At 40.4% G+C, this 18,894-nt stretch overlaps 1 protein-coding gene across 1 annotated transcript in view; it reads left to right on the forward strand.

The window, feature by feature from the left end:
- The window catches only part of CCNB3 (cyclin B3), an 86,153-nt gene that overhangs the window by 21,825 nt on the left and 45,434 nt on the right, over window positions 1-18,894 (forward strand). Inside the window, exons 4-7 of the mRNA XM_036996305.2 lie at window positions 4,370-4,500; window positions 12,704-15,794; window positions 16,671-16,766; window positions 18,013-18,105. Coding sequence (XP_036852200.1) covers window positions 4,370-4,500; window positions 12,704-15,794; window positions 16,671-16,766; window positions 18,013-18,105 — 3,411 coding nt within the window. The remainder of the gene's footprint in view (window positions 1-4,369; window positions 4,501-12,703; window positions 15,795-16,670; window positions 16,767-18,012; window positions 18,106-18,894) is intronic.

Consider the following 18,894-nt stretch of genomic DNA (forward strand, 5'->3'; position numbering starts at 1 on the left):
GGTTATATCCTCTTGTTGGACTGAGCCCTTTATCATTATGTAATGTCCTTCTTTATCTCTTGTTACTTTCTTTGTTTTAAAGTCTATTTTGTCTGATATTAGTATTGCAACACCTGCTTTTTTCTCCCGGTGGTTTTCATGAAATATCTTTTTCCATCCCTTGACTTTTAGTCTGTGCATGTCTTTGGGTTTGAGGTGAGTCTCTTGTAAGCAGCATATAGATGGGTCTTGCTTTTTTATCCATTCTATTACCCCGTGTTTTTTGATTGATGCATTCAGTCCATTTACATTTAGGGTGATTATTGAAAGGTATGTACTTATTGCCATCGCAGCCTTTAGATTTGTGGTTACCAAAGGTTCAAGTTTAGCTTGCTACCTTACAGCCTGACCTCACTTGCTTATTGAGCTGTTATAAACACAGTCTGATGATTATTTCTTTTCATTCTTTTTCCTTCTCCTTCATTCTTCATATGTTGTGTGTTTTTTTCTGTGCTCTTTTTAGGAGTGCTCCCATCTTGAGCATTCCCTTTAAGATACCCTGTAGAGGTGGTTTGTGGGAGGCAAATTCCCTCAACTTTTGCTTGTGTGGGACTTGTTTAATCCCTCCTTCATATTTAAATGATAATCGTGCTGGATACAGTATTCTTGGTTCAAGGCCCTTCTGTTTCATTGCATTAAATATATCATGCATTCTCTTCTGGCCTGTAAGGTTTCTGTTTGGAAGTCTGATGATAGCCTGATGGGTTTTCCTTTGTAGGTGACCTTTTTTCTCTCTCTGGATGCCTTTAATACTCTGTCCTTTTCCTTGATCTTTGCCATTTTAATTATTATGTGTCTTGGTGTTGTCCTCTTTGGATCCCATCTCTCGGGAGTTCTGTGTGCCTCTGTAGTCTGAGCAACTATTTCCTCCCTCAGTTTGGGGAAGTTCTCAGCAATTATTTCTTCAAAGACACTTTATATCCCTTTTCCTCTCTCTCTTCCTCTGGTACCCCTCTAATGCGGATATTGTTCCTTTTGGATTGGTCACATAGTTCTCTTAATATTGTTTCATTCCTGGAGATCCTTTTATCTCTCTCTGCGTCAGCTTCTGTGCGTTCCTATTCTCTGGTTTCTATTCCATCAATGGCCTCTTGCATCTCATCCATTCTGCTTATAAACCCTTCCAGAGTTTGTTTCACTTCTGTAATCTCCCTCTGGACGTCTGTAATCTCCCTATGGATGTCATCCCTTAGCTCTTGCATATTTCTCTGCAGCTCTTTCAGCATGTTTGTGATTTTTATATTGAATTCTTTTTCAGGGAGACTGCTTAGGTCTGCCTCTGCATATCCTTTCTCAGGTGTTGTCTGAACTATCTTGGACTGGACTAAATTTTTTTGCATTTTCATAGTGATAGTGGTGGCTGTAGGCAGGTTGTGGTTGTGTCAGCTGGGAGACGAAAGTCCTTTCCTGCTTTCTGAATGCCTTCCCTTCTCTGCTGCCTGTGTCGTTTACCCGCACTCCTGGAGCAGCCACCAGGTTAGTCCCCTAAGCTGCTGTGGGGTGTGTCTCCGTCAGAGCACTGCGGAGCCCTGCGGGGAGTGGCAGGCGTGCCAGGTGCGCTCCTCCATGCTAGCGGCACCCCTTCCAGGCAGCTGTGTGCCAGCAGCAGCCTATGGGTCTGGCCCGGGCGGCTGTGCGTTGCACTGAGATTCCGGTCGTCTGCTGGGAGCATGCCTGCTCCCTCTGGCTCCACTGCAGGTGTGCACAGGGCTCTCCCACGTGTGCCTCTACTGGGCTCCTCTGGCTCCACTGCTGCCGGTGCATGCAAGCCGTACCTGTTCTGTTTGGTCACCGCCACTGCAGGCTCATCCAGCCTTTCCTGATCCCCTCTGGTGCCGTTGGCACACATGATCTTCTCCTGGTCCCTTCTGGCGCCGCCATCCCCAGCACACATTGCCACTCTCCTGCTACTGGGCCAGTGTGTTGGGGTCTGTGCCAGTTGGAGGAACGACTGGCAGGCTGCTTAGTGCTGTGAGGGGCCTCAGAGCTGCACTGCCTCTCCGGGGTTTAGGGTGCCTAAGGTTCCCTGGGCTTCCCAGCTGCTGGCTACGTGTGCCAGGGCGACTTCGTCCAGCTATGAGGTCCCTGTCTCTAAGACTTGCAGAAAGCACTCGCTTTTCTTTTGTCTCCGGTGCCGGTTGCGGGGACCTGCCCACAGATTTTGCTTTTCCATTTCTCTAATATCCAGCACCCCGTGCACATTGTGTCTGCGCTCCGAGTGCAAATTTCTAGAGCTAGTTGTTTAGCAGTCCTGGGCTTTCACTCCCTCCCCATTCCGACTCCTTTCTTCCCACCAGGTTCTGGGGTGGGGGAGCATTTGGGTCCCGCCTGGCCACGGCTTGTATCTTACCCGCTTTGTGTGCTGTTGAGTTCTCACAGATGTAGATGTATCCTAGCTGTTGCACGCATCCACTGGTGTCTCTTTTAGGAATTGTTGTATTTATTGTATTTTCATAAATATGTATGTTTTGGGGAGAGGATTTCCTCTGAACTACTCATGCTGCCATCTTCCCATGATCCCTTCTTTGTTTCTTATAACATTAACTTTTTGAAGAATAAAGTCCCACCCAACTTCTCTTTTTAAAAATAGAACATTTCTAATTTTGTGTTTGATCTTTCCATGTGATTAGATTGATGTTATACATTCTTGGCTGGAATAATGTGTAGGTGTTATTCTGTCCTTCTTAGGGTATCACATCTGTAGGCACATGATGTCCATCTGCCCTCAGTGATGTTAATTTTGATCACCTAGTCAAGATGTTGTCTGCTTTCCCACTGTGTAATTACTGTTTACCTTTTTCCCTCTTACAACTAATAAGCAGTCTGTGGGACATACTCTTAAGAGCCTAAAAATAACCTACTCTTCATCAAAATGTCCCCTAGGTTTAGCATCCTTTGATTATTTTTGACTAACCCAGTCTTTATGATGATTTTTCCAACTCCAGCACTCATTCTTCATTTACCAGTTTGCCTTTGGCATTCTGCTACAGTCATGAGTCTTCCCTTCTTTCCCATTTGTTTATGGACTTAGGAATTCCTATTTTTTTCAGTGGTTTATTGTTCATTGTTGTACTTAGTTATTTTGGTGATCAAAGTGTCCCAGATTTGGCCAGTAGGTTCCCTTCAATCTGATTATTGTGTCCTTATGATAATAATTTATCCATTTTTTGAGCATTTTCTTTCCAGCATAATAAGATGTTCCAGGTTTATCTTGTACCTATTTTATCTTGGTCGTGGAGTCAACCATTTCTTTGAAGAATTCTGGTTCCGTTTTAGTGGGGAATGGTATTAAATACCAAGATCTCAGTGCTAGGCATGCCATTGGGGTGTCTGCATTTTCTGCCCTTTCAGCAGATAAAACTAGGAAATATCTACAGGTATATATATACATACATACATACACACACATATTCACATATATGTGCTCACATACATATGCATATATACCTACACACACAAATATATATGCCCATATACTCAGATATATGTCTACATAGACCTATTTGAGAAATCATGAGTTTGTACAGCTCCTATTCCAATACATGGGTTTTTTTTTTCATACATTCTCCAATCCATATTTGTATGTTCTTTTTACAATGAAAACCCTGGTTACTATAATACATTTGAAAGCATTTCAAGATTACTTTGTCTATACCACCATAATAAACAAACCTACTACAAAGAGTTCAAATTTATTTGTAATATTCTCCGCTACCCTACAAATGCATGCTGACTGAGGATATACATGTTGAGGTTATATAGTCTAATACGGTGTTTACTTGGATTAGTTGTTTCTTGTCTTGTATTTTGTTTTCTTCTTTTCTTTAGTGTGTTTGCAGTATTTATGTGGAATATAATTAGGTTCAATTTGTTTTATTTTAAAGACCTGATTTTTAAACTTTTTATTGACATTATTCACAGTCCCACAATCACTCCTGTTTAATAGAACTAGTCGTGATTAGAGTTTGTGGTGAAGCTCCATGTTAAATAAATATTTCCTCAACAAGATGGGATAGATATATCACCATATCTCCAGTGCACCCGATATGGAGATGAGAACTATGTTCCATGTACCTTGGAATCACCTGGCTGCTTTTAGCTAGTATGTACCAGTGCTAAATTACTGCTAGTTTCCATTGTGATTATTTGGCATCAATTGTGAGACTGATTGTGAGATGTTTTGATTATTGTTACTGGGAACACCCAAACAAGGTTTCCAGGGTGGAAATGTGGGTCAGAACTTTCCTATAAGAGTCACATATTGGATAATTTATGGTTTTTCCATTTCCTTGCTTCCTTATCTCTGCTTTTTTAATTTTACTTTTTGCAGGCTTCTCAAAGCCAAACTGTCCAGCCCAAGAAGGAAGCCAATAAGGAGTTTGTTAAGGATATTTCAAAGAAGATAAGCAGGAACACACCTGCCCTTGGGTTTGCCAAAAACAATGAGATGAATATAAAAAGGTAAGGGGACTCAGTTTGCATTGTTTTAGATAGAAGAGGAGAATGTGTGACATTCTTTTGACCCCCTTCTTCCCCATTGAGAACATGTTTAGTGAGCCACAGTGGTAATTAGTATATTAACCCTGGGTGTTGAAGTAGATCCAGCTGTGATTTCTGAAATGTTACAGTCCTCTCCTCCATGGTGTGTGCACATTGAAAGAGCAGTTGCCATTGAGGAATTTGCCAAATGATTTTGTTCTCATCTTTTCTCTCTTTTAGTAATTCAGTCCCTGTTTGAGCTAGTCTGTGCTTGAGAGTATTAGGCAACTTAACTTTTCAGGGGGTTCTCAGCAGCTGGCTGATAGCTTACCAGTATGCTTGTCCCACTAGAAGCTTTGGGAAAGGTTTGTACCTTGTTACTTGAGAGAAACTACTATCTCCCTAGCTCAAAAACATGTGTTTTCCAGCTGTTACAGGGAACCATTTCCAGGTTCTGCAAGTAGATATGAATATTCTCATCTGGGATAGGAAAAAGGGTTTATCTCTAGGAAAACTTATTGGAAGGAGTTGACAGTGGAGTGAGACTTTTCTATGTCCTCTCCTCATTTCACTAAGAATTACTTTTCAGGAAAGTATAGAATAAATAGGCTAGATAGCTATAGCAGGGCTAAGCATGGGTTCCAAAGGGTAAGAAAAAAATGTCTTCTATTTCTTGGGAGAGTTCATGAAGAACTGGTATTAATTCTCTTTAAATGTATGGTAGAATTCACCAGTGTAGCCACCTGCATCTAGTCCTGGACTTTTCATTGTGGTAGCTTGTCATGATTAATTTGGTGTCTTTACTTGTTATAGGTCTATTCAGGTTTCCTATTTTCTTTTTGAGTCAGTTTTAGTAGATTGTTTCTTCCTCAGAATTTGTCCATTTCATCTAAATTATCTCATTTATTGGCAGGCAATTGTTTCTGATAATTGTTTTTAACATTTGCCTAAGTTTTTTATGTATTCATCAAATCTTCACAAGCTTACAGAGGGGGTAATATTATGATCCTCACTTATAGGTGAAAAAGTGAAGAACAGAGTTAATTTGCATAAGGTCACTAGGCAAGTAAGTGGAGGAGCCAGGATTTGAATCCAGGCAGTCATGCTCCAGAATGTATGCTTTTTATAACTAGACTATCTGAATACCACCTATAAAAGCTCTCATTGGGTGGGATCAGGAACCTATCTGGTCAGGTGAAACCTTTTGAGGCAATAGCTCTTTTTTGTTACCATTCAGTTTTAAAAAATTATATTCAAAGAGTTGTACAACCATCACCACTACCTAATTTTAGAACTTTTTCAACACCCCCCAATAAAGAAAATCATACCCATTAGCAGTCCCTTCCTTTCCCAGTCCCCCTTTCTACCTTCCTCTTTACCCTTTCTCAGTCCCAGGCAACCACTATTAACTGTCTGTCATGGATATATGTCTTTGGTTATATTTATTCTGTACATATCATATAAATGGAATCATATGATACTTGGTCTTTTGGAGGCACTTACACTTGGATGATTGTATTTGCCTTCAATTTTCTTTGTTCTTATTCTGATTTCTAGTCTTCCAGTTATTTGGTCATACTAGGCTAGTCACTCTAATTTGGACACAAAATCCTATTTAGAACAAAGCTTTGCATCTGACAATATGAACAAATGTCTGTTGTTCACAATAAACGTTCACTGGGAAAGTATCGTCTAAACAGCCTAGGATGAAGGGAGTATGTTGAGATACCACCTACATTAAGTATAGCAGCCTACCTTTCTCTATAAGCCTTCAAAAGCCTCTCTCTTATAATCCTCTCTCATAAGCCTTCAAACAATATTAATTTCCACCTGTACTTCACCAGATGCTCAGTATTGTTAACAAATATGAATAAATGCAGCTATTGAAGGGAACTTTTATGTAAGCAGATAACTCATACAATGTGGTAAATATAATAAAAGCTTCTGTATATAAATAAAGGTAATAAATTATATATGAGAGGAAGGATTAAAGATGGCAGCATGAGAGGAGAGACAGAGGCTTCCTCCTAAAACGATACAATTAGAAAATTTAATTGGTGCAACTAATCCTGAGAGAGCAACAGGAAAGAGGACAGCATCAGATTGCACACACCTGGAGAAAAGAGCAGACCTCAGTGAACGGAGTAACATACCAGAGCTGTGGCTCCATGGGACCCGAGCCCCTCCCCCACCCCACCTCACCAGCAGGAGGAAGAAAAATGGAGCAGAGAGGGAGTGGAAGGCTTGGGATGGCTGAATACCTAACTCCAGAGATCTGCTCTGGTAGCACAAACCTAACCTTCATGGTGCTTTCATGAGACTCGCATGACTGCCGGGTTGGAGAGTTAATACAGGGAGAGTTCCTGGGGAGACTGGGATTCCAGCTGCTTGTGGAAAGCAGGGATCCATATCTGGCTGCTCTGGGACAAAAACATACCTGTGTGGCCGGCCCACTGACTCAGGCAGTGGAGACAGGCACAGGAGCTGGGAGGTGGGGAACAGCTTTTTCCTCCCCCCAGGCACCAGTACCACTCCCCTGCAACCCCAGACATTGCTTCAGGGGCTGAGCAGCTCCAGAATAGAGCTTCTGGACACTAGAGGGCACCATATGTAAACATGAAACACCAAAGGAACCTTGTCCAGAGAAAAATTGTTAATGCAACTCCCGAGAAAGATTTAAATGATATGGACCTCGTGACTCCTCCTGAAAGGGAGTTCAAAATAAAAACCATCAACATTCTAATGGAGGTATGGAAAGACATCCAAGAACTCAGGAATGAATTTGGGTCAGAGATCCAATCGTTGAAGAGCACGATGGAGGGTATTAAAAGCAGGTTGGATATGGTGGAGGAGACAATAAATGAAATAGAAACTAGAGAAGAGGAACACAAAGAAGCTGCGGCACAGGGAGAAAAAAGGATCTCTAAAAATGAAAGAATATTGAGAGAACTATGTGACCAATCGAAGCAGAGCAATATTCTGATTATAGGGATACGAGAATAAGAAGAGAGAGAGAAAGGGATAGAAAGTGTCTTTGAGGAGGTCGTTGCTGAAAACTTCCCCAATCTGGGGAAGGAGATAGTCTCTCAGGCCATGGAGATCCACAGATCTCCCAACACAAGGGACCCAAGGAAGACAACACCAAGACACATAGTAATTAAAATGGGAAAGATCAAGGATAAGGACAGACTGTTAAAAGCAGCCAGAGGCAGAAATAAGATCACATACAAAGGAAAGCCCATCAGGCTCACATCAGATGTCTCAGCAGAAACCTTACAGGCCAGAAGGGAGTGGCATAATATATTTAATGCCATGAAGTAGAAGGGCCTGGAACCAAGATTACTTTATCTGGCAAGATTATCATTTAAATTTGAAGGAGGGATTAAACAATTTCCAGATAAGCAAAAGCTGAGAGAGTTTACCTCCCACAAACCATCTCTGCTGTCTATTTTGGAGGGACTGCTATAGATGGAAGTGTTCCTAGGGGTGGAGAGCTGTCACCAGAGGTAGTAAAACACAGTAGGGAGGGTGGAGCAGCTGATTGCAAGGCAAATGCAAAATTAAATTGACTATCCCCTAAGTCAATCAAGGAGTAGACAAGGAGTACAGAATTTGATACCCAATATATAAAGAATAAAGGAGGAGAAATAGAAAAGAACCTTTAGATTGTGTTTGTAACAGCATACTAAGTGAGTAAAGTTAGACTCTTAGATAGTAAGGAAAGTAACCTGGAACCTTTGGTAATCATGAATCTAAAGCCTGAAAGGGCTATAAGTACATACCTATCGATAATCACCCTAAATGTAAATAAACTGAATGCACCAATCAAAAGACATAGAATCAATGAATGGATAAAAACAAGACCCATCTATATGCGGCTTACAACAGACTCAACTCAAACCCAAAGCCATGCACAGACTAAAAGTCAAGGGATGGAAAAAGATATTTCCTGCAAGCAATAGGGAGAAAAAGCAGGTGTTGCAGTACTAGTATTAGACAAAATAGACATCAAAACAAAGAAAATAACAAGAGATGAAGAAGGACATTACATAATGATAAAGGGCTAAGTCCAACAAGAGGATATAACCATTATAAATATATATGCACCCAACACAGGAGCACCAGCATATGTGAAACAAATACTAACAGAACTAAAGGAGGAAATAGAATGCAATGCATTCATTTTAGGAGACTTCAGCACACCATTCACTCCAGAGGACAGATCCACCAGACAGAAAATAAGTAAGGACACAGAGGCACTGAACAACACAATAGAACAGATGGACCTAATAGACATCTATAGAACTCTACACCCAAAAACAACAGGATACACATTCTTCTCAAGTGCACATGGAACATTCTCCAGAATAGACTACATATGAGGCCGCAAAAAGGGCCTCAGTAAATTCAAAAAGACTGAAATTCCACCAACCAACTTTTCAGGTGACAAAGGTATAAAACTAGAAACAAATTATACAAAGAAAGCAAAAAGGCTCACAAACACATGGAGGCTTAACAATACTCTTCTAAATAGTCAATGGATCAATGACCAAATTAAAATGGAGATCCAGCAATATATGGAAATGAATGCCAACAACAACACAAAGCCCCAACTTCTGTGGGATGCAGCGAAAGCAGTCTTAAGAGGAGAGTGTACAGCAATCCAGGCATATTTAAAGAAGGAAGAACAAACCCAAATGAATAGTCTAATGTCACAATTTTCAAAATTGGAAAAAGAAGAACAAGTTAGGCCTAAAGTCAGCAGAAGGAGGGACATAATAAAGATCAGAGAAGAAATAAACAAAATTGAGAAGAATGAAACAATAGAAAAATCAATGAAATCAAGAACTGGTTCTTTGAGAAAATAAACAAAATAGATAAGCCTCTAACCAGACTTATTAAGAAAAAAAGAGAATCAACACACATCAACAGAATCAGAAATGAGAAAGGAAACATCACAATGGACTCAACAGAAATACAAAGAATTATTAGAGACTACTATGTAAACCTACATGCTAAGAAGCTGGAAAACCTAGAAGAAATGGACAACTTCCTAGAAAAATACAACCTTCCAAGACTGACCCAGAAAGAAACAGAAAATCTGAACAAAGCAATTACCAGCAAAGAAATTAAAGTGGTAATCAAAAAACTACCCAAGAATAAAACCCGTGGGCCAGATGGATTTACCTCTGAATTTTATCAGTCATACAGAGAAGACATAATACCCATTCTTCTTAAAGTTTTCCAAAAAACAGAAGAGGGAATACTTGCAAACTTATTCTATGAAGCCAACATCACCCTAATACCAAAACTAGGCAAAGACCCCACCAAAAAAGAGAATCACAGACCAATATCCCTGATGAACGTATATGCAAAAATACTCAATAAAATATTAGCAAACCGAATTCAAAAATACATCCAGAGGATGATACAACACGACCAAGTGAGATTCATCACAGGGATGCAAGTATGGTACAACATTTGAAAATCCATCAACATCATCCACCACATCAACAAAAAGAAAGACAAAAACCATATAATCATCTCCATAGATTCTGAAAAAGCTTTCAAAAAAATTCAACATCCATTCATGGTAAAAACTCTCAGCAAAGTGGTTATAGAGGGCAAGTACCTCAATGTAATAAAGGCCATATATGATAAATCCACAGCCAACATCATACTGAACAGCAAGAAGCTGAAAGCTTTTCCTCTGAGATCAGGAACAAGACAGGGATGCCCACTCTCCACACTGTTATTCAATGTAGTACTGGAGGTCCTAGCCATGGCTATCAGACAAAACAAAGAAATACAGGGAATCCAGATTGGTAAACAAGAAGTTAAACTGTCACTATTTGCAGATGACATGATATTGTACATAAAAATCCCTAAAGACTCTACTCCAAAACTACTAGAAATGATATCTGAATACAGCAAAGTTGCAGGATACAAAATTAACACACAGAAATCTGTGGCTTTCCTATACACTAACAATGAACTAGTAGAAAGAGAAATCAGGAACACAATTCCATTAACAATTGCATCAAAAAGAATAAAATACCTAGGAATAAACCTAACCAAGGGAGTGAAAGACCTATACCCTGAAAACTACAAGACAGGCTTAAGAGAAATTAAACAGGACACTAACAAATGGAAACTCATCCCATGCTCTTGGCTAGGAAGAATTAATATCGTCAAAATGGCCACTCTCCCCAAAGCAATCTACAGATTCAATGCAATCCCTATCAAATTACCAACAACATGCTTCAATGAACTGGAACAAATAGTTCAAAAATTCATATGGAAACACCAAAGACCCCGAATAGCTAAAGCAATCCTGAGAAGGAAGAATAAAGTGCGGGGGATCTCACTCCCCAACTTCAAGCTGTACTACAAAGCCACAGTAATCAAGACAATTTGGTACTGGCAAAAGAACAGAGCCACAGACCAGTGGAAGAGATTAGAGACTCCAGACATTAACCCAAACATATATGGTCAATTAATATTCGATAAAGGGTCCATGGACATACAATGGGGAAATGACAGTCTCTTCAACAGATGGTGCTGGCAAAACTGGACAGCTACATGTAAGAGAATGAAACTGGATCAGTGTCTAACCCCATACACAAAAGTAAATTCAAAATGGATCAAAGACCTGAATGTAAGTCATGAAACCATAAAACTCTTACAAAAACACATAGTCAAAAATCTCTTGGACATAAACATTAGCTACTTCTTCATGAACATATCTACTCAGGGAAGGATAACAAAAGCAAAAATGATCAAGTGGGACTATATCAAGCTGAACAGCTTCTGTACAGCAAAGGACACCATCAATAGAACAAAAAGGTACACTACAGTATGGGAGAATATATTTGTAAATGACAGATCCGATAAAAGCTTGATATACAAAATATATAAAGAGGTCATGGACCTCAACAAGCAAAAACAAATAATCCAATTAAAAAATGGGCAGAGGAGCTGAACAGACAGTTCTCCAAAGAAGAAATTCAGATGGCCAACAGACACATGAAAACATGCTCCACATCGGTAGTTATCAGAGAAATGCAAATTAAAACCACAATGAGATATGGCCTCACACCAGTAAGGATGGCTACCATCCAAAAGACAAACAACAACAAATGTTGGCTAGGTGGAGAACGCGGAACCCTTCTACACTGCTGGTGGGAATGTAAATTAGTTCAACCATTGTGGAAAGCAATATGGAGGTTTCTCAGAATGCTCAAAATAGAAATCCCATTTGACCCAGGAATTCCACTTCTAGGAATTTACCCTAAGAATGCAGCACTCCAGTTTGAAAAAGACAGATGCACCCCTAGTTTATTGCCACACTCTTTACAATAGCCAAGAAATGGAAGCAACCTTAGTGTCCGTCAGTAGATGAATGGATAAAGAAGATGTGGTACATATACACAATGGAATATTATTCAGCTATAAGAAGAAAACAAATCCTACCATTTGCAACAACATGGATGGAGCTAGAGGGTATTATGCTCAGTGAAATAAGCCAAGTGGAGAAAGAGAAGTACCAAATGATTTCACTTATCTGTGGTGTATAAGTACAAAGGAAAACTGAAGGAACAAAACAGCAGCAGAATCACAGAACCCAAGAATGGACTCAGTCACCAATGGGAAAGAGACTGGGGAGAATGGGAGGGGTAGGGAGGGATAAGGGCAGGGAAGAAAAAAGGGGGTATTATGATTAGCATGTATAATGTGGGGGGTGGGGGAAAGGGGAGGGCTGTGCAACACAGAGAAGACAAGTAGTGATTCTACAATATCTTACTATGCTGATGGATAATGACTGTAATGGGGTTTATTGGGGGGACTTGTGGTAGGGGAGAGCCTAGTAAACATAATGTTCTTCATGTAATTGTAGATTAATGATACCAAAATAAAAAAATGGAATAAAAATTATATATGAGAAAGCATAATATGGATTTCAGGGGAAAGTTTTTAGAAAAATGTGGGAACCTAGGCCAGAGAAACTATACAGCATGCTACTTAGTTGACTCACTATAATGGCATAGGATATTTACTTTTAATCTGTCTCTTGGGATTGAAACCCTTTTTCCTTCCACACCTTTTGAAAATATAGCAACAAAATGAGATAGTATGTTAGGATTCTAGGAACTAAATTCTTACCCATACATTATTTCCTTTTCAGGTGTAAGCTGGAACCCTCACCAGTAGTAGTCTCTGCTACCTTGATGCTAAACATGGAGAAACCACTCATTCTGGAGATACCTACCATTTCCAAAACACCCACTAATGAGGAGGCATCTCTTTCCAAAGCACCATTATTTTTAAAAAAGGAACACACTACTGAGCATACAACTCTCATCAAGAGGTCATTATCTTTAAAGAAGTGCACAAATCAGGGGGAGGTGAACTTCCTGGAGCCACTAACCTTGCTGGAAGAGACTGATAGTAGTGATAAGTCTGTTGTAGAGCCAATAACTTTTGGGAAGAAACATAAAACTGAGGATGTAGCCATCACCAAGAGGACATTATTCTTAAAGAAGATGTGCACATATCAAGGGGAGCTGGACATCAGTGCTGAAGAGCATTCTTTCTTTATGGATCTGATGAACTTTAGGAAGAAGCCTAAAATCGAGGAGGCTCCCCTCACCAAGGAATTGTTATCTCCAAAGCAGAAGTGTACCACTCAGAGGGAGATGTCCCTTATGAATAAACCACTGGTACTGCAGAAAACCACCTCTGAAAAGAAGTCACTCATTAAGGAGCCATTGTCCTTCAAGGACAGGCCTAACACTGCAGAGTTCCTTTTCCAGGAGGCATCTACACTGCAAAAGAAGCAGATCACTGAGAAAGAGATGTCCATTTTGAAGAAATCATTGGCCTTGCAGGAGAAGATTGATATTGAAGAGGATTCCCTCTTTAAGGATCCACTGGCTTTTAAGAAGAAACCTACCACTGAGGAGGCAAACCTCACCATGAAGCCATTATCTTTAAGGAAGTGCACTACTCAGGGGAAGATGGCCCACTCAAAGAAGCCATTAGTATTGCAGAAGATCACCTCTGGAGAGACACAATTGTCCTTTGAAAAGAAGCCTAAGGAGGAGTCACTCTTTCAGGAGCCATCTGCATTACAAGAAAAGCTCACCATTGATAGGGAGGTGGCTCCCTTGAGGAAGCCATGGGCGTTGCAGGAGAATAAAGACAATGAAGATGAATTTCTTACAGAGCCTATTTCCCTTAGGATGAAGCATACTACCAAGGAGATAGTCCTGAACAAGAAGCCATTACCTTTAATGAAGGAGTGTACCATTCAGGGGAAGATGTACCACTTAACAAAGCCAATAGTATTGCAGAAGACCATCTCTGGAAAGAAGTCACTCATTAAGGAGCCATTGTCCTTTACAAAGTCTACCACTGAGGAGTCCCTTTTCCACGAGCCATCTGCTTTGCAAAAGAAGCACACCTTTCAGGAGGAGGTGACTACCTTGAATAAGCCCTTGGCCTTGCAGAAGACTCCAAATGAAGAGGAGTCACTTTTTGAGGAGCCTTTGACTTTTAAGAAGAAACATACTATTGGGGAGGCATCCTCCACTGAGCAGATGTTACCTTCAAAGAAAAAGAAGTATACCACTCAGGATAAGGTGTCCTGCTTGAAGAAACCACTAGCATTGAAGACCATTTCTGAAGAGAGATCACTTATTAAAAAGCCATTGACATTTAAAAAGAAGCCTACAACTGAGGAGGAGTCCCTCTTTAGGGAATCATCTGCAGTGCAAGAGAAGCATATCACTCAGGGAGAGGTGGGCCTCTTGAAGAAGCCACGGGCATTGCAGGAAAATATTGAAAGTGAAGATAAATTTCTTATGGAACAAGATGTCATACATCAGAGAGTCTCCACCAAGGAGCTGTTATTAAAGAAGAAAAGGTGTGCTCAAATGACAAAATCCACCCCCCAAGAACTGTTGGACTTGCAAAATATCCTTAACAAAAGTAAGTATCCTTTCTTTATGGAGCTCCTGTCACTTAAGAAGGGGTCTTCAACAGAGGAGGCAGTACTTACTAAGACACCATTTTCTTTAAAGAAGAAGCAAATCACTCAGGAGAAGCTGTTCCCCTCCAAGAAGCCTCTGGCTTTAGAGAAGACCACCTCTGAAGAGGAGTCACTCTTTAAGAAGCTGTTACCCTGTAATAAAAAGCCTGCAACTGCAGAGGAATTCCTCTTCCAGGATCCATCTGTATTGAAAAAGAAGCACACCATTCTGCAGCAGGTGCCCCTCTTAAAGAAGCCATTGGCCTTGCAGGAGAAGATCACCACTGAAGAAGAATCACATATTAAGGAACCATTGACTTTAAAAGAGAAGCCTACCACTGAGGAGGAATTCCTCCTTCAGAAGCCATTTTCATTGCATGTTAAACCTATCAACAAAGATGAATCCCTTTTCTGTAAGTCTTTGGCCTTGCAGAGAATTGATACCAAAAAGGACTCCTTGAAGAAGCTGTTGCCTTTGCAAGACAAAAGCACCACTGAAGAGGATTTCCTTTTTAAAAAACCATTAGTTCTGAAGAAGGAGCTCTCTGCTGAGGTGGCAACAAACATAGAGAGGCAACTATCTTTAAAGAAGAGGCCCACTGCTCAGGTGGAGTTGTTCCTATTGAAGAAGCAGCTGGCCTTGCAAGAGAATATCATCAATGAAGAGGAATCCCTTATTAAGCAGCCACTGCCCTTGAAGGAGAAGCCCAGCATTGAAAAGGAGACCATCCTGAGGGAGACCTTGGTCTTGCAGGGGGAGCCCAGCATTGAGAAGGAAACATTCTTCAAGGAGTTCTTGACCTCTCAGGAGAAAGCCACAATTGAGGATGAGACTATCCTGAAGGAGTCCTTGGCCTTGCAGGAGAAGACCAGCAGTGAGAAGGAGGTCCTCTTTGAGGAGCCATTAAGCTTTCAGGAGATGCTTACCATCAATGAGGCATTACATTTTAAGGAGATAATTGCCTTGAATGAGAAACCTACCAGTGGGAATGAGATGTCCTTCGGGAAATCATTGGCCTTGCAAGAGGATGCCACTTACAAAGACACCCTTCTCAAAGACTTCTTTATCACCCAAGTTGAGACCAGTGCACGTATGTCCAGCAGTGCCCCTGAATCTGGAACAGGCATGTCTATCGCTGCTACCATGTCCAGTGTGGGCGTGTTCAGTACTACAAGCAAGTCCAGTGCTTGTGAATTTAGTTCCAATAAATCTTTTTCATCTCAGGGCAAAAGATCACAGAAGGAGGTATTCTGCTCTCTCTCTTTTTTTTTATTAGATGAAATTTTTTTGTTATTCTAGAAGTGGTTGCTAGCAAAGAGATTATATTTTACCTTCCTAAGCAATTGAGCTTAGGAAGCTATATATAGCTATATAGTATATAGTAAGCTATAGTAAAAAAAAGTTGATCTCATACAGTCTCTTGACTTCTTGATTGTGATAGTGATACACCCAAGCAATTGCAATATTTACTCTGGGAATACCCACAAGGGTCTGGAATACTGTGTGTATATATATTTGGGCTTTGCAATAGTGGTTAGACAATTTCTTTCCAGAAATTGATTTTGTTAGTAATTGCTATCTGCATTATGGCAGGCTTCAGTCAAAGATGGATAAATTTCACAGAGGCACCTTCTGAATTGGAAGTTATAATTTGGAAGGATGGAGGGATGAGATTTGTCAAGCAGGAGGAGAAATATTCCTCTTGTATGCAAAATAACCTAGGTAAAGATGTAGAAAGGAGGAAAAGGCTATCAGAAAGATGAATTGGGCCAGATCAAAGCATTGGAACATAGCAAGGGACCTAAGAAGACAGGTAACAAGCTGAAATAATAAAATAAGAGTGTTTTTCTTGGAAAGTCTTGAGCCTGCCTGTAAAAATGTTACCTGGTTCCTAGGGCAGAACAGTTGTGTACAAGGAAGACTAAGCATTTTTTGATCGTTCAGCAGTTTGAGTATTGTAGGGCCAAGGGATGCTCTATTATGACTCAAGATATATGAAGCTTGAGGAACCATAGCAGAAGATGATAGTGGGAAGAAAGGAGTCATCCTTTATGTGTATGTGCTAAGCCTTCCTTGGGATCTTTCTCCTCCTAATATGTCTTTTTGGTGATTTCCAAGCAGATGACCCCATTGGAGGATATTGACAAGGACCACAGTGATCCAGTTTTCAACTCAATATATGCCAAGGATATCTTCAGTTACATGAAAGAGAGAGAGGTGTGTAGGTGGCAGGATGGAGGAACATTATTTCTAGTTCTCATTCTCTTTTCATTCAATCCTTCAAATGTAAGTTAAAAGGGGTGGTAATAATGATGATGCAAATAATAATAGCAACAACTGACATCTACTGGTAGCTTACTATGAGTTAAACATTGTGCTAAGGGATTTATAAACATTGTTTAATTTTCCCAATAACCTCATGATGGTAAGTATTATAATCTCCTTTTTATATATGGGAAAAACTGCTCAGGCACACAACTACTATGTGGTAGAGCTGGATTATAGAGTAAAGTCCAATTACTTTGAAGACAATAAGCCTGCACCTCTAATTGCTGCGGAGACAATCTCAGACACAAAAATGGTCAAGTAGTCTCTTTCTGTGTGGCTGTTCTTAGAGGTCTTTTCCCTTCTCTATGCAAATTTCTGGCATCATATGTAAAATAACACCTTTTTATTCAGCTCTCCAACAGGGTGAAATTTTCTTTTACCTTTGAAATATGTAGTCTCCTTTACCAGTAACATTCATTGATTCCAAATTTTCTTCTGCCTCTTTCAGTGGAACCAATGGGACCAAGGTAATCTATCAACTATAATTTTAGCAGGCGATACATAAAAGGGAGTATGAATAGATTGTTTCTCTCTAGAGATATAGCGTTTGATTAACTGACTCCAGAGCTGACACTTTTTCTAGTATACCTTGGAGGAAGAGATAACATTGTTATACTAAAAGTGTGGGCTTTAGCTCAACAGTATTAGTTTCACTTGGGATCTTGTTAGAAATGCAGAAACCTAGCCTCCACCCAGAACTTCTAAATTAGAATGTGAATTTGAAAGATCCCAGAGTGGTTCATTTGCATGTTCAAGTCTGAGAAGCATTGCTCTACATGGTAAGGTATTGTACTTTAGATTGAATTGCAAAGAAGGGGCAGAACCTCTTTGGTATTCATCTATACTCTTAAGTGTGTTCCTCCCCATATTCTATATTCCCCCTGGATTCCTCAGTATCCTCCTTGACACTTGAATATCATATGTGTCTGTTTCCTAAGTGTAACTAAAATTGTCTGGAAAAGGATACTTGGCTCTGCTTTTATTTGATACAAGCCAAAAATGGAGTTAGAACCATGAAGAAGTTAATTATGTTAAAACTTGTTTTCTGAAATTAGTTACAAATGTTTTTTCCCTTTATAATTTTTGAACTACAAGGAGAGTTTTTTAATTAACAATTCTTTCTTCTTGATGCCAGGAAAAGTTCATACTTAAAAAATATATGAACAGGCAGATTGACATCAGCAGTGACATGAGGGCCATTCTTGTGGACTGGATGGTGGAGGTGCAAGTAAGTCTTACCACTGCTACCTTAAGGAGCTGCCCTTCTCTTTACCAATTATTCATTCAACGTCACCAGATGCCAGATATGGTAAAACTTTATTGGGTTTACAGAGTTGATTAAGCCATGATTCCCACCCTCAGGGAGCTTATGATCTAGGACGCAAGATAAAACATGCAGGCAGGTAAGTATAATACAAATGGAATACACTAAGTAGTACAAGAATGTTATAGATAAGATACTGTGAGAAGAGTTGGAGATTCAAGATGGTGGTGTGAGAGGTGAGACAGAGAAATCCTCCCAAAACCACAGACAATGTGAAAATATAGTTAATACAACTAACCCTAAAACAGCAACAGGAAAGAGGTCTGCATCAAACTGCATACAGAACTCATGAACAGAGCAGACCTCATGAAACAGGGCAATGTACCAAAGTCTTGATCTTGCAGGATGCAGGCCCTTCCACCACCCCAGCTCATTGACAGGAGGAAGAGAAACAGAGCAGGGAGGGGGTGGAAGCCTAGGTCTGCTGAACACCTAGCCCTGGAGATCTGCTTTGTGAGCAGAAACCTACATTGTGTGGTGCTCTGGAGGATGGGGAGCTGGGAGAGGTGGAGTGCTTAAGAGACTGAGATTCCAGCCATTTGTGGAGGACAGGATCTACACCTGGCCACACTGGGACAAGGGAAAGGCAGGCGGTCTGAGAGACTTCCTAGCAGTGAGACAGCTGCTGAAGGGGTGGGGTTTGCATGGAGCTTGCTGCATGAGAGACGGGATAGGGAACAATGTTGTCTGGGA

The sequence above is a fragment of the Manis javanica genome, chromosome X (genome assembly GCF_040802235.1).
Source record: "Manis javanica isolate MJ-LG chromosome X, MJ_LKY, whole genome shotgun sequence".
Classification (NCBI taxonomy): domain Eukaryota; kingdom Metazoa; phylum Chordata; class Mammalia; order Pholidota; family Manidae; genus Manis; species Manis javanica.